The 21,682-nt window shown below is 39.0% G+C and overlaps 2 protein-coding genes across 2 annotated transcripts in view; one reads left to right on the top strand and one right to left on the bottom strand.

The window, feature by feature from the left end:
- Positions 1-248: 248 nt before the first annotated feature.
- Positions 249-4,987, bottom strand: sparcl2 (SPARC-like 2). Its single transcript, XM_053332597.1, has 7 exons — positions 4,903-4,987; positions 3,850-3,961; positions 3,525-3,643; positions 3,255-3,409; positions 2,426-2,538; positions 1,151-1,245; positions 249-304 (listed from the first exon to the last, which is right to left on the bottom strand). Exons 1-7 carry the CDS (start codon positions 4,985-4,987, stop codon positions 249-251), a joined length of 735 nt encoding a protein of 244 aa, XP_053188572.1.
- Positions 4,988-9,900: 4,913 nt separating this feature from the next.
- The window catches only part of ccser2a (coiled-coil serine-rich protein 2a), a 52,876-nt gene continuing 41,094 nt past the window's right edge, over positions 9,901-21,682 (top strand). The window contains exon 1 of the mRNA XM_053333106.1: positions 9,901-10,231. The gene's annotated coding sequence lies outside the window, so the exon portion shown is untranslated. The remainder of the gene's footprint in view (positions 10,232-21,682) is intronic.

Genomic DNA, 21,682 nt, shown 5'->3' with positions numbered 1-21,682 from the left:
CATGAACGCACAGATAAACAGCACACACATGAACGCACAGACAAACAGCAGACTTTCAGATTTGATGATGTGATAAATCATCAATATATTACCAGCTGCAATACTGAGTAAAACAGATGCGTAAGCAGTGTGTAGAGATGCCCTCCTGTGAATAACTGTGATGGTGGTGGTGTAGGTGGTGTTAGATTGTCTTCAGAGACTTCTCCACAATACAAACGAGAAGCAGGAGTTAATAATCATTTTTCATCTCAAAGGTAGTTCTCTTTGATTGTAGGACACAGCTTGCGGGATCCCATTCGCATTGCTGTGGATAAAACAAAAAACAAATGATCTTGGTTTCAAATGGCCTGTGTATTTTTAAGGCTGCATTTTCAGAGCTAAAATAACTTCTTAATTAACATAAATAAAGAATTCAGTATTTCTTGAACATAATCGTGTTTATGTTGGGAAACACTTTCCTTGAAAGAACGGTGTAATCTGGTACTATGGTAATTATTAGTAAAATAAAAAGAAGGTTCACATTTATTTGAGTTTCTGTTTACTTGTGGGGACTATGACTGTAGCCCTGCAGAAAAAAGGAAATTACTGGAGACAATTTGGCTTTATCTTCATTGGAAAATTGCTTGTTTTAAAAAATAATCTTTAATTAATGTAGAATTGAAATGTTTCTGGTGGCTAATGGTCTTTAGTTAGTGGAAGAAATCATTCCTGTGCAAACTACAGTACTGTATGTCCTCTGGTGGGAGTTTTCTAAAGTCTTAGATGTCATAAGATTTATTTAATTCAGTCAGTAAAAATCAGGATAAAATTGTCCTCTGCTTCTTTTTAAAAATATGTCTCTTGCAAGTCCACCAACTTTGAAAGTGCAATACTAAGTATTCCCTTTAATAAATTATAATGATCATCATCCAGAAAACTATTTTCCTGAAGAGAGATATCACATTTTCAAATCAAACAAACAAAAAAAAACTTGCACCATGCAGTGATAATGGAAATATGTTATGTTAGAATCTTTGCCCTTCTTCAACTACTGTACATAAAATACAATAGTCTATATTTTAAGGGGCTATCAATGTTTTAAGAGTTTTATCAACACCTGCCTGTGATCATAAGGAATTAGAGCAACATTGGAGAAAAAGGTGTGACTAACACATGAAATGGTAGAACCAGGCCTCAGAATGATCCACCAGACAGGTCGTCCACTCTTGCAGGGTCACTTTCCTGTTCCTGTTGCGGTCACATGACCTGCCAACACAGCACATTACACTGCATAGTCAAGCATTTTTCACACTTAAGTACTGTAAGCTCATGCATTTGTCACATACCAATACTAAATGGCAGATTTATATTGATACACGCAGGCATCCTATTAAGACGTATCTATATGAATTGAATGGAAACAACTGCAATGGGGCACTTCAATAGTCATTGTCTTTCAGTTCACCCTGCGGTGTTATCTCTGAAGGGTAGTCCTTCAATTTGTGTTAATCCATGGGCAGCGGGAGACACAGTGGGTAATAAACATTATCATTGCTGGGAATGGCTTGACATTGACACAGTCAGCCCGACTCCCACAAAACCTGTCACTGCAGACTGGCAGAGGAAAGGGGGTTGGGTGGGAGAGAGAATGTTAGAGAACGGGGAAGATATGGAAGGACGAAAAAGACGGAGAGATTGACAAAGACGGAGGTTGAGGATGAGTCTATTTGCAGAAAAGAGGAAAGAAAAGTAGGGAGCACAGAAGGCGAGAGTAAGTGCTTCAACATGGAGGAGGAGTAAGATGATGGAGAGATGTTGGGATCATGAAATCGGAGGGGAGGAGGACACAGGAAGCGGGGATTGGCATGGCGGGTGAATGGATGACGGCGTGCAGAGAGAACAGCATGGTGGGAGGTGCAACATTGTCACAGAACGTGGGTGAAATGCATCATGGTATGACATTTTTAACCCTTGGTGTTTCCGTAATTAGCTAAAAAAAAAGAAGAACATATTGCAAGAGACAGAAGGGTCACATCGTGAACCTTTGTGTGACATGATTTCATGGTGATATGGACATCATGAGCAACACTGTCCTCATCATACCAAACAAACTCAGTCACCTATGGTAAACATGATCCCATCTGCTTATCAAAAAGGCTACGTTGTCATAGTTTTGTTTTTTTAACCTCCCACTCATCTGGCTTATTGTATGCAACACAAAATTGAATTTATATCAAGTGTTAATTAGGATTAGAAGGATCTGTTTATATTCATGAAGGCTGCGTGAAGGTCTATGATGAGATATGTTCATAACTAAAATTTAAGTAATTAAAATTTGTGTCAACCAATCATGAGATTATTTGCTTGTGTTATCCCAGAGTTAAAAACCTGGATGCAGCCCTAGCGTAGCATTAGCTGCTGGAGGTGACTCTTCTGTGGGACTGACTGAAAGAATTGTGTAGCACAGTGCTCCAGAGGCATCGTCTTGTAATGCAGCTTCTTCAGGTCTCTGCGGCTCAACTTCCCATCTTTGTTCTTGTCCAGTAGGGCAAACCTTTTCTAAAAAAACACAAAGAGAGAAGGGAGAGAGTGGGAAAGAAAGAGTTATTAATTGTCCATTTACCAATGTGTTAGAGTTGACATTAATAAAAGAAGCGCAATCTAGGAAGAAGATGGGTGCTGGTAAATAAACACTTGTATCAGTTTTCATATCAGAAAAGAATACATGAGCTTTAGTTTCATTCATTTGAGGCCAGGAGGTCAAGGTGGCTGGGGGGGGGGGGGGGGGGGGTCTTAAGTTACAACTCCATTCACCCTCTTATTGAATAATTTAGTGATTATTGACCAAATCCTATTTATACGTGGTAATCTTGAGAGCCCATTCTGTGGACGCCCACGCCACAAGCAACAGAAAAACTTGCCACTTACAGCAGGTTGTTAACATTGATTTCTTGCTACACAATCCAGTTTGTATACTAGCACGATGACAGTGTCTGATGTCTAAAACAACTTTATGTTTGGTGTTAAGTTACATTGGGAGTGAAAGTGATCCCTTGGTATGTTTTTCTCTTCCGGGCTATAGTTTCTAAGCTTTTGCATTTGTGATGGATATTGATTTTATTTGCATCATCATTAGTTGAGGTCATCATACATCATAAATCATGTGTGATACTTTCCCATCATCTTCTCTCCTTAGATGCAGATGTTTGGTGTCTGATTTTTCTCCTCAGACTTCAGCTAAGTTTCTCTTGATTCAAGATTGACGTTTCATCTACCTGTGCGAGTTGGGTCCTCTGAGCGTGGCTGAGGCAGCTCTGGGGCGGGGCAGCAGGTGCGTAGGACTCTCCCATTCGACTCAGGAGCAGAAACCAGTCTAGGAGACGGTATGGAAACTGGCCTAACTCCTCCTCAGTGCATTTAGCCTTTGGGACTGACCGAGAGGAATAACAGGGCTAATTGGGAAGGCTGCAGTACACAGTGGAAAGCATGTCTAATATCTAATGCTGTGTGTGTGTGTGTGTGTGTGTGTGTGTGTGTGTGTTTACCCAGACAGGGCCCTATGTGAGCCAGTCCAGTGCGGCGTCTCTTTCTGCAGGCTTCTTTATGCAGAGAACATTCATTCCCATAGGTCTTTCCCAGAACACTGCACACTGGTGCCCTCTGCCTGATTGTGTGAGCCAGTGCACAAATTAAAAATTGCATGAGAGGATAGATCATACTCATACACACAGCTGAATTATTTATGATTATATTTTGTGATCTTGAAGCATTTTCAAATCTAAATATAGCAAATTATTACACTTGGATAAATTGTCCTAAATCAACTGTTGGTTGGTTGGTTGGTTTCTTTAAGTGATATGCCATATTTACCATGGACAAGACTGAGGACAAACACACTTTGGGATGAGGATTCCATTTTCCTGAACCACTTGGCACCAGGATCCCACTGGACTGTGACATTTCAGGAGCTTACAAAGCTTTTCTGGAACATGAAAACAAAAAAAAAAAAACACTGTGTTGCTATATATACATATTTTTTCTGGTTTGCAGTTAACATACACGTTCTTGCCCTGATTATAGACCTCTTCTTATAACCACATTTTCATTTTAGCTACTACATATTGAAAGTGTTTCGCATGGGAACATCAAATGAGATGTCAAATAAAAATCTATTAAATGAAATATATAAAATTATGAGGTCATGGATGAAAAAAGTTGGAGGAAGAAAAGTAAATGGCTGAATGAATGATTTGACAACTATCATATTTTGGATCATTGCTATTCATTCCATTTTTGGTCCAAAACACCATACTGTGAACATGTGTGACCCAAATAAAGAAAGAATGCACAGTAGGATACCAGACATTTATTTTTTTACACATTATTGACCATATCCCTAGCACAGAATATATTAGTGATCAATATATTTAGTTTGAATTGTTAACATTGATTCAAATAAGCATGAGCAAGCTCTCTCTCACTGCCTACTATAAAACAGATTTTTTTATTGCAAATCTGAATGTAATGAAGCATAAAAACTGTATATATCATTATCTCCACACACAGTCTAATTGAAATTATTTGTAGGGTTATTTTTATTGTTCGTATATGACAGTTTTGAATGAGCAAAGTAAAGTCTCAAGTACTTTGTCTGAACTACGTCCTTGACTCAGAACTGTCTATACCAATTTTGAGACCTTTTTTTTTCTTTCTTTCTTTTTTTTTGTTTTCGCTTTTTTGGCATTTATCTGTACATGGGCTGACTATTGAAAATGTAACAAATTCAGGCAAAAAAAACAATTTCAAATATACCAATTTTGGATGTCACTCATTTGTTAACTAGCTATATGTCAAATTCATTTGAGCCAATATAGAATTATCTGCTGCATAAAGCTCATAGTCATGACAGTATTCAAGTCTTACCTGGCTCTACTCTGCCAATATATGGTCTCAGGTTCTCTTCAGCTCGTCTCTGTCTGCGCCGTGCCCTACCTCTCTGATCCCTCATTCCAGACACACACACACACACACACACACACACACACACACACACACACACACACACACACACACACACACACACACACAAGGTAAAATAATGAGCAAGGAAGAGGAGGACCACCTCTCCCCACACACACACACACACACACAGGAACACACACAGGAGCAATAATTACAATGTCAAAAAGATTCATTATGGACCTTTTATCTAAATCATCAATTATTTACTACATTATTTATGTATACAGTGTATACACTGGGTCAGTGTATAGTAAATAAATGGGTCAGTGTATAGTAAATGAAAAGAACCATTGCATAAAACCACAGTGAAGGTGTGCATTCTCTATCCATCTCCTGTCATACGCTCTGGTTTCAAACTACAGTAAAACTTATAGAGACTTTGTAGTCAGCGCCAGGTCCACATCTGCCCAAAAGTCCCCCCAGATCAGATGAGAAACAGGTGTAATGCTGCCCAAAACACTTTTAACAGTTATCGCAAAAGCAATCCTGATCATTGGAACAACACACAGGTGAAGAGAGATTGTGTGAATTTATTTTAATATCACACAACACAATATCTATAATATGACACATTATTCACTTTACGCTTGTTTACAGCTGCAACCCTCGTTATGTCTAAAAATTAGGTCACAAAACATAAATATGATTGTTATAATTAATTGCACCAGGGTTTGTGTACAACTTTCACAAATATTACATGTTCCCATATCTATATCCAGGGATATACTATTATAATTATACTATAATACTACTGCTACTATAAACACTTTAACCCTATAAGCTACAGACAGAGTAAGACTCACCGTGGCTGTGCAAGTGTGAAGACTCAGCAGCAGAAACCAGGCAAAGGTCAGGCTTAGGTTCATGGCTGAGACATCCAGTTGGCTAAAAGAGAACATTTCCAGCAAAGAGAAAACACTGAAATAATAGTTCTGATTTCTCACACATAGCTATTGCTGACAAACACTGCAGTACGTATAAACTCAATTTAAAAAAAATCATACATATTTACATTTACTTGCAGCAGCAGCATCCCTCAACCTTTACATTTCTTGATATCAATTTTAGCTTAAATCTGAAAATCAAATTACACCGTTGGACTATTAGTTTACCCACATCCCTCTATTTTTCCTTTTTTTCTGTGGTGTCATTTACTGAGTATTACCCTATTTCCAGTTATTACAATAATGTAGCGGGAAACAATACAGCTCATTGAGTCTCAAGAAAACAATCAGTTTCCATCACAGAGGAAACAGGGGGTTGGATTACACAGAGGACATTCAGCTCACAGCTGCGGAAGTTATTATAGACGAACAAGTCATTTTCATTGAAAAAAAAATCCAAACTTACCAAGGCCCCTGTTGCTCCTTTATTCCCTTGTTATTCCTTTGTTAGTCCGCTCCTTCTTCCTGTTGCCAGATATCTTTCACTCTTGGTCTCGATGGCACCTGTGAGGCTGTATTCTTATTACAGCCCTCTTCAGGAATCCTTCCTTTTTCCTTTCATTTGATCCATCTATTTTTACATTCTTGCCTTATCTAACCCCTCCTCTCTTCTCTCTCTACCTCTCCCTGTCTATCTGACTACTCTTTACATTAGTTCCCTGTTGATTGCAGCACAGTGCTCATGTATCTTAAGTGAGTGTTAGTTTTAAACACTGTGAGAGTGAATGTTGTTGAGATAAATGGAAATTAAGAACGGGGAGGGGTATATTTACTGAGAGAAAGAGTGAAAGAAAGAGAGAGACAGAGAGACAGAGAGAGAGAGAGAGAGAGAGAGAGAGAGACAGAGAGAGAGAGAGAGAGAGAGAGAGAGAGAGAGAGAGAGAGAGAGAGGGAGAGGGAAGTGAAGTGGTTCTCATTAAAGTTGGCACCTGTCCACAGAAAGATTTACAAGCTTGGGAGAACACATGGTCACAGTTTTTCCTCACTCTTACAGTCATAACCTATCTGCCCTGTCTTTCTCACATTAACTCACTTTGTATTTCGGACACACACACACACACACACACACACACACACACACACACACACACACACACACACACACAGGTAAAATAATGAGCAAGGAAGAGAATGGGTTTGTTTTAGAGGAGGGACACCTCTCCAAATATGAAATGTGAAATTGGAGAGCTGGCACCAAAAAGAAGAAAAAGCTATTTCTGAATAATCTGTGTGTGATTGCTGAAAGCTGAAAATAATTGTGCTGCATTGTTGGAGTTGGAAGCTGAATAGTGTTTAAATTTTACCAAGACTAACAGGTTGGATCAAACTTATGACACAATGTGCTGAGCTAATATGTGACTCGGCCAACAGTAAGAAAGATCAGACTTTTGTATTTAGACTTTTAATTGCATAAAAATAAAGGCTGCACCTCTGACATTCTTATATTATTAAAGGGCCCTGAGGTTGTATTGAAAGATGGTACACCCTTGATACAACACCCTTGTTCATAATAGCAATGTTATAAGGAGCACTGCCATGAGCTTGTATCAAATCCCCAAATCTTGCGATATTGGTTTGAATTGTGAATGAAACCTGAAACCACTGAAGGTTTGAATGTACTAACAGATAAAAGGGACAGGGTCAATGATGACATATAGGTTTCAGATTTGTAGGCTCTTTTTAATTCCCACATAATTTAGTTATGTGACTAGTGTCTCTTTCTGAGCCTTCGACATACAGCAATTATAGTTAGCTGGATTGAATATATTTCACTGTGCATGTCCATTGGCTGTGTGGTATGTAGAGCCTCTTTCTTTCCACCACATGCTTTCAGTAAAGCATAAAATGAATGTGTTTTTTCCCTCTGGCCTTGCAATCTCCTCTGTGCAAGAATGGAATCCATTCAAACAAAGAAAAGCTGAAAAAAGTTGAATAAGTAAGAGGGAATTGAAGTCAATGACATGAAACGCAAGAAGAAGTAAAGAAGAAAGAGAAACGTTTTGATGTTAAAATGAAGTTTCTATGCCAAAAGGTGCAATAGGAGATAGACTTGGCATCTATCTCCTATTGCACTGTTTGGTGCAGAGATTGCCAATTGCTTGTAGCAATGACACTGTAAAAGGCTGCTTCCTAGTGGTTATGATGGTCCATAACAATTTCATTGTATGAGTGGTTCAATTTCAGGAGGATAACAGGTAAAGTCAATGCAATCTATTTCAAACAAGTCATCATTATTAATCTGTTATTGTTTTTTCTCCTTGAAGGGAAGTCATAACACTTATACTGTTAACATATTTGATGACATCATGCTTTTCCCTGAGTGAGTTACTGTAAATGTATTTGCAGAAGAAGCAGAAGAAGAAGAAGTGGAAGAAGAAGCATTGAATACTAAATTGAGGAGAAAACACAATACAACAAACATGAATAAGTAAAGCATAACAAATACAAAAGAAATACAGGCATATTAAAAGGCCACTGTTTTGTTACATCTGTTAAAATGTATTCTTACTTTTGGGTATGCTAGAAAGCTCAAAACCTCATTACATTGCGTGCTGTCAATCTAAATAGACTGTAGCCTATTACTTTCTCATAAGGTGTTAATTTCATTGAAATACAATAACCTATCACATCTCTTGCATCAAGAGAACACAAACAGATTTTTTTTAAATTAATTCAATTAATTTTTAAAAATCCTTATATAACAATATTGTGCAGTTTAACCTCTCTGACTGGTCTGAGCTTTACATCTGGTGGAGACTGGCCCTCGTTTGTCTTCCTGATAAAATTCCTGCTCATTTTTCTCTCTAAAAAGAAAGAAAGTACGAGCTATATCACACCATATATGTATCCCAACATGTGACAACCAACCCTGAAGACAATGTAATAAGCACCCCCACTGGGATTTATTGCTACCAGCAAGCTAACGACCACATGTTGCGTAGAAAAAACTAGAGGTGGGCAATTATTGGGCAGATATAGTGATATGAGACAATTATCATCTTAGATTTTGGATATTGTAATACCATGATATTGCATCAGTGTTGTCTTTTCCTGCTTTTAAAGGCCACATTACAGTGAAATTATGTAATTTTCTGAACGTTCTGTTCTAATAGTTGTCTTTACCCACTTCATTATCAATATATCCAAATGACCAATGATTATTATCAAAAATATCATTGTAAATATTTAGTGAGAACACCAACAGTAGCCTAATCTTTACAATATTGTATTTATCTGAAAAACACTAGACGTCCTCTCATCTCAGTGTCAAGTGGTGTATTCTGGAAATGACCGTGGAAGTAACATCTCACCCAAATCCAGTACGGAAGCATATTGCTGCCACACCAGGGGGAAAAAATGGATCCAGAAACTTTGAGTACACATTTTTTTTTAGCAGCAGCAACCTCCATGGACCGAGATCTATTGAAACCAACTTCTTTCTCCCTTACTTGTTACTGTAATGGCCAAACTTTGTAAAGTTGAAACAACAATGAAAAAACAACAACAACAGCCTAACTCAGTATCCATTACTTATTTGTGATTACAAACTCCGCGTGCACAGTGTCTCTACTCCGCACGCTCATGAATGGATAATCATAGCCTGACGTCACTCTGGCGTCTAGCGGGAAGGCTTGGGTGAACGGAGAAAGAGAGAGGTATGGGGGGTGGGGGGTGGGGGGTGTTAAACTCCCAAAAAACTGAATGAATTAATACCTAATAGACACACAGGGTGAATAAATAGTACGCGTATGTAGACAAACAGAGTACTTTGAGATTAGTATTTAAAACAGGTGACCGACATATGAACGCTCCGCCCAGCTGGACGCGAGAGGAGGATGTGGGAATGATAAACGACTCTGGGGGAAGTCAGACTGGACCGTGTGGTTGTCGCTGCGGTTAGTTTTTTTTTTGCAAGCCTAGGATATTGTTTTGACGGAATATTTCACAGTACTTACTTTCTTTTTACACTCGTGTGTCGCTTTAAGTACCGTCTCGCCCGCTCGGTAGTAGGTACTCGGTATCATTGGTGTGCTGCTCCATGTTGACACCGCTGACAGTGTAACTAACATCCCAGTTATACCAGCAGCTGCTCGTGCGATTATTAACTGGAAACATTTTTAATGGAAACGGGAGGAATTCACAACATTTCCTGTTTATTTGTTCAGTGAACTGCCTCTACTTGACTGCTCACTTTTACAACATGCTGTCATTTACAATACAGCGAACAAGTGGACTCTGTGCAGCTGAGTTGAGGCTTACATCTCGCTTTTAACGACATCATTTAGGTAAGTGCAACCATACTGTTATATATCAAGCTCTATTCTGTTATGGTTGTGAAATGATGGGAAAATAACAAAAGTTCATGTTTTAGTGCGTTTATATGGCAATGAATCTTCTTATCTCTGCCCATGGGTACAGACTACATATTTTCATTACACTCGTATCTACTACTCTTATCGAAGACAGGCAACCTCTAAACAGGTTTTGATGAGATTGTTAGTAGATTTCCTCTGTGCTGCCAAGTGAAGCAGAAGAGGCCATGTTTTCTAACGTCACAACATCACCCCCCTCTACAATCATAACATGCCCTGGAAAGAGTCACTGTACCATGCATGAGTATGACCAGGCCTTTATGTAATGAGCATATAAAAAGTAACTTATTATGTAATAGGTTAACTAGCTGCATTAGCCTGCATTACATAAATTGTGCATATTGAGCGCAGCATAATGTAGGTTATAAATCTTTACAATTGTCTGGCTGTGTCTCACATTCACTCTGTATGGCTCAATAGTTAATGCTTGAAGGAAACTCAATCTTGTTTAAGATACACCAGTGATATGTGTGTTCCTCATGCAGACGTCAGGATTAAAGGGTAACTGAAGATGACTCACAGGCCTTCATGCTCCACTCATGTCATGAAGTTCCAGCAGACAGGAGTTCAAATTTAACCAGGGTTTTTATACCATGCAGTGCAGCCTCACATATTCATATTTTTATACCATGGCTGAAGTTGCTGTCAGTCAAGTCTTCAACACGTGTGTGCATGTGTGTGTGCGTATGATCCAATTTAGGCTGTGATCTATTGCAGCCCAGACAGTGCAAAGCGCCATGGCATCAACGTGCCAGCACACATTGGGATAAGGCATGACTGATTGCTCTTAGCGTATGTGAGATGGACACTCCTCTGGTGATCCGGTGTTTGGGTGGGGATGTGCACACATACACACACACACACATGCAAATCCACGTGTGTGTTCCTCAAGCACCTGTTGGCGTGGGTGCTGGAGCGCCACCTTGGCTGAGGGTGTTTTTACAGTCTGATTACCCCAACAACAGCTGAATATCTCCAATGTGTGTCTGACTGCTAACGTTTTCTCAGACTGTGTGTGTCTATGTGTGTCTCCCTGTCTTCATACTGTATGTCAGTGCTCAGCGTCAGTATTCTGAGGAATCTGGCTGTGCGTGAGGATGTACATTACACACATTACCCTACCATGGCCAACCTGTGAGTGGTAATGCGCTGTTCCATTGCAAGAGACTGTTGTGTCCCAGCAACCTTGAGGCCAAGAGATAAGATGTTGAAATGTTCTCACATTGTGCTAAATACCACTGTTTACAGGACAGAGAAGTGGTGAGTCACTTGTATGACAATGCTGAGGGAGTCAGTGGAGAGCAAAGTAGCTCTTCAGACTGTCAGACATGAGTTGTTATTAGTTACCCTTTCCACTGCAGGTGATGTATTTACTGTGTGTTTTGTTGTGTCTTTCTAATCTGAATTTACTGGAACAAAACAGGGACAAAACATCTCTCTCTTTTTTTCACTCTCTCGTGTTATGTCTGTCTTTGTTTGCACTCTTCCGCCCTACTGACCATAGTTTAAAATCAATGAGGTATCAAACAGTTGAGTAATTACAATGCCCAGAGATGAGGTCATTCAGGATAATGCACTGTGGTTATAGTTTTGTGCATGTGTGCTTTTTTGCATGTGAGTGTGTCATGGACTCGTGGTGGAGTACTCAAAGCCCAACGACTCAATTTGACTTTGACTTTTCTCTGATCCTCCTTACCCTCCTCACTCTCTGTATGAGTCCTATCATTAGAGCTATACTTAGCCACGCTTATCAGTCCCGTCGTTACCTCGGTAAGACCACATGTTTATGAGCTTGGAATAGCTCAGTGTGTAGTAGAGTGTAGACACAGGACCTCAGATACACTGGCACAGGTTCAGAAAGCAACAGGCTCCATTCAAAGTTTAGAGGACAGACTTAAAATTAAAACAAAAAGCCCCAATATTAGACATGTCACATAATTCACATTTTACTTGTCATTGATTTTCATATACTTGTGGGACGATTGCCCATCTTTGGTCTTTTATCGTTTTTAGTGCATTTGGGTGAGACTGAAGATGAACCTTGAAGAAGTTTTATACCGCACAGACAGTGATGAATTTGTGAATTTGACCTATACATACTACAGCAACCATAGGAGATAAACAATGTTTAAAAATGAAACTGAAAGATGGTTAAGGTCAGTTGAGTAAAAGTGGGTAATTTCTTTGACTCTGTCATGTGAATGGTGACATGTGACATTAAAGTAAAACATTTTTACTGAAAGTGTTTGCATCTTCTTGTTTGCACTGGGATTTGTGGCCCATTTTGTTGTCTGTGTTATTATATTACATACAGTTTAATACACAATGGATGTTTTCAATTGTATGCCATCATAAAACAATAATATTATATTGAATGGGTTGACTGCTTGGGAGTTTTGTCAGTGCAGGAGCCCTCTGCTCTTTTATTGCACAGATATTGTGTTTACACAGGTGTGTTTATGAACACAGACGTTACAGGCTGGTAGCAGCATGTGTGTGGCATTATTGGCTTGAAGATGGCATTCATTACTCACTGCTGACCCACAGTCATCAGCTTTGTTGAAGAATAATGTTCATAATTTAAACACACCCATGGTACACCCACAATTGTCTTTTCACTAATTTTTTATATTAAATTAGACTCTTTTCTCAGGACTGTGTGGGTGTGGTACAGCATGTGCTTGACTTGACATCCTCCAGCTCTGACAAGTGAGAAATGTAACTGAGCAAAGGCCTAATCAGCCGCAATAAATGAAAACATCTTTGCAGATTCTTGCAGGGCCCTTGAGTAGAAATGAATGTGAGAAAAGATTGATTTATATCTATGTTTAGCACATGAAGACGAGTGCCTGCATCACAAATTTGTTTCCTGAAATTGTCATCATTATTTTTCTGTTGACAGCACTATGATGTGTATGGCATCGGTAAAGCCTTACCGGGTGTCTGCATGTCAGCTGTTGTTGTAGCTCGTATCTATTTACGTGACAGACAGACTGTACGTAGGATGTGGCCCTGCTTCATCCAGTTCCTTTGTGTCTGTCATCAGTATCAGGTAATGTAAGCGCACCAAGCTTGCACAACACTAGGTCGCAGGACTCTCCTCTAAACCTTTAAGCCTCAATCAGTAATCCCTCGAGCCTTTGAGGCATGTGATATTCTGTTGTCTTTAGGACATAAGGGTCAGACATTAAACAGCTATGTTGGAGTCTGTTGGTTTTCCTCAGGGGAAAGTTTGCTTTTAGCATCTCTGCACAAACTTGCTGAGTCATTCTCAATCACCCAAATCAATGGTTTCCACCCTTTTCCATCCAATGTGCCCCCACAGTCCTATCAGGTTCAAGTACCCCTTATCCCCTTGATATATGGCATAGATTCATGGACCGTTCAAAACTATTTCATTACATAGGAAAGATGGTGGCTATGTATGATTTGTGTTTGCGTGGTTTAAACTGTCTTCTTTCATTTGGTTCAGTTAAGTTTGTGTTCACATTACTATCACATTACTATTCACATTCAGCTATCCACACACCAGAGGGGAACTCTCTCTCTCTCTCTCTCTCTCTCTCTCTCTCTCTCTCTCTCTCTCTCTCTCTCTCTCTCTCTCTCTCTCTCTCTCTCTCTCTCTCTCTCTCTCTCTCTCTCTCTCTCTCTCTCTCTCTCTCTCTCTCTCTCTCTCTCTCTCTATATATCTATATATCTATATCTATATCTATATATATGTATATATATATATTTTACTTTGGTTGTTGAACAGTAGCTAATGATTATTCTAGACATTTTACTTTCATTCCAGTTAAACACATGAAGTGAATGTATGATTTGCTTGTGATGTCACGATAGCCAGCTTTGAATGACTGTTTGTCCGGAATCACCTTTGTGTGTCTTGAAGCCAGTTAGGGCAAAGAAACCTTTGCTGAACATCCATGTGACATGGCTCTGGCTATTATTTGTATTGCTATGTTTATTTTTTTATTGCTGCATGTGGTACTATTGAAGGCCCAGGGTCTAGGTCCACGGTTCGCCACTGCCACACACTCTCAATCACAGCATGTTTAAGTAAATGGACTCCATTTATATAGCACCTTTCTAGTCTTCCAACCACTTAAAGCACTTTTACACTACAAGTCATGTTCACACACTGAGGGCAGGCTGCCATGCAAGGTGCCTGCTCATCAGGAGGTAATCATCCATGCACCAGTGGCACAGCCTTCAGAAGCAATTTGGGGTTCAGTGTCTTGCCCAAGGAAAGTTCGGCATGCCAGGAATTGAACCACCGATCATCCGATACAGCCCATTTCACTTCCTGAGCCGAAGCTGCCACAAGGTGTTAATTGTGTCAGTTAGTGAGAAACTACACTTGGTCTATGATAACGGGAAGTTTTCTGGTTATTCTGATAATGAAATTGGTAAAGACCAATGTGGAAAACTATTTGTGTGTTTATTTTCCTCTGTGTATGTTTTAATCATACTTACACTTCATAGTAACAGTTGAAGCTCTGGTAGGGAATACATTTGTGACACACTGAGCACATCTTTTCAAAACTGTGATTGTTTTTGTCAGAGATGTGTCCAGAGGAAAGCCCAATTAATAAGAAGTTGCTGTACCAATTTAATTTGGCATATTGTCACCTTTGATACTTAATATGTGACTCTGTGGTATTTCATTGTCACTCCTATAACTTCCATTTCTTCCAGGAAAACATTTCCTATGTGCATAATATTATTTTATGCAGGGTATTTGTTGTGACACTTCTGTAAAGATTATGCTATGGATTTAACTGCCGAGGTTGAGAGGTTATAGTGACATTTGACGGATTAGTCATTTCCTGTTGAGAAGGAAAAAACAAATGCTGGCTCAAATGTCAACCCATGCGATCACCTGCACAGACATGAAGTTGATATTCAAATACTGTGTTTGCATGTCAGGCTCAACTGTAGCATCTAACATCTACAAGTAATGGACTTTATTGGGTTAAAGTGCCTGTTTGTGCATCCCACACACTGAGATAAACTGAACAGTCCAATCTCAGGAGGCCCTGGAGGTGATGGCTTTCTCTATTGTCTCAGTCAGTCTTTTGGATCGGTTCCACTCTAGTCATCAGTTGACCCAATAGCTCTAAACTGAAAAACTGAACACAAAGGCATGGCATCTGGTGAACGTTAACCACCAACTGTGGCCTGAATTGATGTGAGAATGTCTTGTTCTCCCTGTCCTCATGTGAGACTGACCAGTTACTGTACAAAAATGTGCCGCCTGAGGAAAAAGTAAAGACTGGGGAAGCAGTTACTATGACTGGAAAGGATGGAGGCACAGGAAAAGAGGGAAGTTGGGCACAAAGGAAGTTGACCTAATAGCAATGCATTGTCCATTCACAAAGGATAAATCCACTATTAACATGATCTATTAAAAGCACACTATGTGGACTAATCTCTCTCAGAACACATTTGGTTTATTTATAAAAAGCAATGTTTCACCTGTGTTCACCTGTACTGTCTATGATTAAAAATATAATGTTATGCTTCTGTTAAATGTTATATTAGGCCTCATAAAAATCAAGCTTTTTGGATTCATTTACTGTTTCCCTTTTTAAAAAAAAAAATTAAAGCTTGGTTATATACTTAATATCATGTCTGCAATCTTGATAACATTTCATGAAATATACTTTCACAAGAGCGTAACTTGCTTCCTGTTTGCTGCTGATATACATTTAAAATTTGAGATATGTTCAGCTTATCGAGTAATGTTTATCTGATTGGGTGATGCTGGGAAGCCTGTGCTGCAGTTGAAGCTTTTTAGTAAAGTGATCTCACACATCCATTTGCCTAGTCATAGGGTGGAGTCCCTGCACCGTCATGTTTTATGTGCAGGCACTGTTTCTTGACAGGGCTAGATTGTGACATTAGCCACATGAGTCTTTTAGTTGAAACCAAAGAGGCATGGATGATTATAGATTTCATTCAATACTGTAATTAACAACACTAAGGTTGCAACTTCTGGTTTCTCAAAGTGCTCATACCCACTTTGCACTTTCCAGAAGTCAAGATGATGTCTTGTTTTTTGTCTGACTAACATAAAAAACCTCCTAAACTTACCAATTTACAGTGCTGCAAGTCATCACATTTGGAAAGTAAGAACCAGTTTATGTGTGGCATTTTTACTTGATAAATGACTGAAAATGATTTACAGTGTCTTTTTTAAACATTTATGATGAAAAAAAATGGACTCCATGTTACGTGAAACTCAAACTGAGAACCAATACCCCACTTAAAGGTGCATGAGACTCTCAGCTGCATTGAGCTTACTTCACTGGTTCACTGGACTAACAAACAATGCTGGTTTATACAAATACTCACGAGCCTAGCTTATTTGCTTACACAAAGTGTTCTGTGCTGTCTTGTCCAGCATGAAATAGCTGAAAGCTAAGGGAATGAATAGTAAAAGAAATACTATATTTGTCTAAAGACTGGTTAAACCAGCCAGAGCTAAAATTCTGGTATATATTGGACAGTTACGTCAATGGGACATCCATCATGTTGTCTTCTAGCATTTTAGCTAAAACACATTATTAAACAAAAGGCTTGTTGAGTTGGTCTCTCTGTCCACATGTGACAAAAATGTCTCATGCATATCGAAACAGTTTGACCTTAGCTGTCGTTGTATTTATGCATTTTTCACATGTCTTTAAGCTTGAGTTGTTTGGCTACGTAGAGAGTGAATGCGTTTGCCATTAAAAACACTGAAAAGTTGATCAAAATGTTTCTTCTCACCTGATTTAGCTCCAAGATTAACTATTGCTATAGACATTGCTATAAAAATTGGGAGTAGATGCTATACCAGGCCTTATGTCCTGGAGTCAGTTCAGTTGAGCATTGCTTTTGCTCCAAACTTTATGGTTTGATTATCAGACTAAAAATGAGTGCATTGTTATCAGCTGGGAGGTCCGTTTGTTACATGTTTTATATGATCAATCATGTGATGTTGTGTGGTTTCAGTGAAGTATGATCATGCTTCAAAAAGAAAACTAAGCCTTGGGCCACTGTCCGCACTGCCTTCGGCTCCCATCAAGATAAACGACTTTAATGACCTTACTGACAGTGATTGACACCTGCGCTGTTGTCTGGCGACACTTCATCTAGTCCTTGTGCCCTATCAGAAGGTGGGAATTAAATGGTGCTGTCAAACGCACTGCAGTCTTCTCAGAGCAAGGTTCAAGTCAAGGTCGTACACTAGAGAGGGAACAGACACTGACAAGTATGTTCTCTATGTATGTAGCACACACTCACAAATACACTCTCACACACGCACACACACACACACACACATACACTTAAACTGTCAACAGTAAAGCAGAGCGGTGTTAGAAGAAATGTGATTATGGTGACAGAAGTGTGGACATCTGGGCTGCTATAACACTGTAGATAATCACATTTATTTAACTCCCACACTTTACCACTGAGCATCAAACCTCAGAAAGAAGGCAGAAGGCAGCAGAATTATTCTTATGGATAAGGAAACATGACGAGGACTTTTGAGGGTGTTTCTGTGTCCTGACTAGCCATTAGTATATGACTCATGTTGGTCCACAGTGAGACTTTTTTCCTCACTCTCTTGGCTCTTGTAAATCATAAATTAATGTACTACAAGACATTTTTTTTTCATTCTAACATTCAAAGTCATTGGGTAGAAAATGACACCAATATAATGTATATGTCAAACTGCTGATTTTGACTGAATGGCATGTCATGTAACAGTAAAAAAAGCTTAATTAGTCTTTTCTGAAATTCAGTGTTTTTGCTTTTAATTTTGTTGTTGATGTGGTTTTGGATCAGACACCATGCTGCGATTTATAACGGCATGTGACATCACAGACACTTTATAAGCAGGATATATTGAGGTATTGGAAATGCTTGTATGCTTTTACTGCTAACACTTAACAGGAAATGGTTGACTGAGTGGAACCAGCACACTGTCAACCATGAAATGAGTTGGGGAAATTGAATTCACACTGACTCTTTATGAGCACCACAACAAATTCTCTTTTATGGGAGTTTCTTTTCATGTACAGCTGAGTGTTATAGCCAGGATCTGTTTATTTTAAATTTTTTTTTATTATTACTGCCTCTGGTGATCTCATGACATTACAGAACAGCAGCATGCACACTGAAAATTGCTACTTAAACTTGTAGATACATTTTCTTGTGTTGCATGTGTCTTCAGTCTTTAGAGTTTTTACTGTATTATGGATAAATGATCAGACTTTTCCTGCTTCAAGTAATCTCTTTTATACTAGAAAATAGTCTTTGTAAAATTTCTTCTTGTAGTGTATTTTGCCAAATCTCTCCTTTCCTCTCTTCCTCACTCCCTCTCTCCCTCTAGCACACTGGGTGGGGCTCCTAAAAGATGCCCTATCAAATATTAAACGTACCCATGAAGACTCTGCTCTCTCCACCCAGATGCACATAGGCACGCACACGCACACACGCACACGCACACACACACACACACACACACACACACACACACACTCAGGCATACATGCAATCAGAGAGTCAGGCGGCACAGATCACCCTCAGAGTGTCTTCCTGTTACTGTGCTTCACTCTCTGCTGTGCGCTACCTTACTTTCAGTTTTGATGATGGAGGAAACAAAGTGCAGCGTGACTTGGCAGAGTTAAGCTCTTAAGTAATGATAAACTCCGGGATAATTGGACGAGTCATCACTAGTTCTCTTGAGTTGAGGTAATGTTTTCAAATCTATTTTTTTATGTAGCAAAAAAATTATGAATTCCACTGAAAGATGGATTTATTTGATGTTATGTTCAAGTTTATGACGGTGTGTTAGTATACTACACGCAATGTGTACATAGTTGTTAAGGTGTGGCAACCAGCTGCATTAACTTTCTCCACTTGTCTCTACTCTCGGTTACTCCTCTTGATCTGTGTCATTTGATCTGCCACAGTTAGTATACAGCATTACCCAAGCTTCTATGCTGTCTCATTGGATTAGCATCACTTAGCATCAGTGCAGCTCAGGCCAGTATTGCTTTCACTCAATACACATTAGCCTAGCGTCAGTGTTGCTTTCATCCCTGTCTCATTCTATTAGCCTACTCTAATGGCACTCTGTTAATCTCTTCAGGGAGTAAACTATGGCCCACTACTGCTCTGTCCAGATGACTGTCCTAGTTATTACTCCACTGAGACTTTAGTTCTGCCAATACATGTAAATGAGGCTGCTGCACTTTGGCTTTGTTTATTCATTAGGAGGTGAGAATGTCATTTAGGATGCGCTTGATTGTCAAATTAAGTTTATTATGTCCCTTTTTTATATTTTCTCATATCAAATACTTTAGATTTCATGCTCTTCAGACAGCTGCTATACAACTATTGATCCATTGAATTGATTGGTTCTGCACTACGAAAGACAGATTTACCAAGAAGGACAGGGAGTTATGAAAAGAGGGAAGAGTTCCCATGTATATCATGCCAAGAACGAACGATTGCCAGAAGAGAGATTTGATATTTTCTTGCTTGCTCCATCCATCCGTCATGTACTTTAATCCATTTGTCCCCCGCTGTATCTTCTCATCTTCAGTTCTTTTCATAATGTAGTCTGACCACATTCCAAGTGGTCTTGAATTGCACAGACATAATATATTCATCAACTTAAAGTTATTTACTAGTTAAGTCTTTCTGAAGCTACTTTTTGTTAGCATTTTTTAACCTCTGCAGGTAAAAACACAGGTGATACATAATGTTGTGTTCAGGAAGCTTTTCTGAAATTACTTTCAATAAGCTTCATAGATAATAGCTAAGCCACTGATGTGATTAAAGCATCTTTCAAATTTAATTATGTTAAAAAAAGAGAATCTTAAATGAAATGTGATGCAATCTATTTGTTATGTTATTATATTGGTGCTGTCTCAGGGGGAAAAAACTGATTTTAAAAACTTACAAAGTGGCAGAAAATGTGTCTGAAACAATATTGCAAGTAATGCAGGTGATGTCAGTGAATGTAAACTTTGTTCACCTGTAGTTTTTTGGAAATGTTTAAACAATGTAAAAATGTCTTTGCCTTCAGAGTTTCCCCACAGGAAATAGTATGACATGCAGGACTAATGCATCTAGTCTCACAATCTGGTTACTTTGTAGATGATCTAAACAATAGTCACACTTATTAGATACATTGCGTTTGCTGTATGGAATAGTATCTCTCCTCTTTTTTTTTACTGCGTTTCTACTCATGTTATATTTAATATATTCCTTGTAATGATGTTAGCAGAGGTGGTCTTCCTTTCCAGCAAGGTGGCCCACCTCAGATATTAAGCACTGTGGGAAATGATGACCTTTTTAAAAAATGTCTGACTTTTCAAATCAATCTATTCTTTTAAACTGCATTAGCCATATAATAATAGCAAATGCACACATTACTTTGACCGAAACTAATGGAGCAGTTCTTTATGGATTTTTATGCTTTACTAAAATGAATGTGAATAAATGACCTCGAGGAAAGCAGGGAAATGCTACTGTATACTCTATTCTTCATGCTCCCTAACCTTTTTAGATTTTTAGATGCTGTATCCTGTTTCCATTTTCTAAAATACTATAGAAAAAAACAAATTTCATTATAAGGCCCCTGCAGAAGAAAATACAATAACATGAATCCAACTAGGGGATGCATATCCTCTCTACACGTCCCTCCTACCTTTTCTCTCTCTGTGGTTTCAACAGTCTGATAAAGTCAAATAAATGAATTCTACCCTCTTCAATCTTTCTAAATTGAATGAAGTAAAGGTAAGAGAGGAAAGATGAATGTTTCTTGACATGATGCTCTGTTGAGAGATGGTGCTGAGGCTTTGTAATAATATGGAGGTATGAGCACTGGGAGGTGGGGGATAGGGGATTTACTGTGTGTAGTAGAGCACCTCCATTCATGCGTAGTCCCACTGACCCAATAGATCATAGCCCTTGAGCTGTCAAGTCCTATCTGCATCCGTCCTGTTACTCCTGAAGAATGCATCTCTGTAGTGTGTATGCATGTGCAGTACAAAATTGAAAACTTTGGCAGAAGAGTGATGAACGGCCTTACTCTTGCACATCTGATTTTTCTCTGCCAGGTGCTTTCTGCCTGGCTGTCTTCTGAGTTGAAAATTAAGTAAGGCAGAATAGGCTCCTTGGCAGACAGATAGAAAGCTCACATTCCCAGAGAAAGAAGAAAATGTCATCTCACTTTCCTGCTCGTTTCACACACGGGGATAGCTGCTGTGATGGGAGGCCTAGCAGAAGATCTCTCTGTGGAAAAAGCCTGCTTGGAGTCTTGTGTCACTGTCTGTCTCATTCTAACTATTTAATCGCATCTTTTTC

The sequence above is a fragment of the Scomber japonicus genome, chromosome 14 (assembly GCF_027409825.1).
Source record: "Scomber japonicus isolate fScoJap1 chromosome 14, fScoJap1.pri, whole genome shotgun sequence".
NCBI lineage: Eukaryota > Metazoa > Chordata > Actinopteri > Scombriformes > Scombridae > Scomber > Scomber japonicus.
This window is presented reverse-complemented; position numbering and strand designations above follow the sequence as displayed.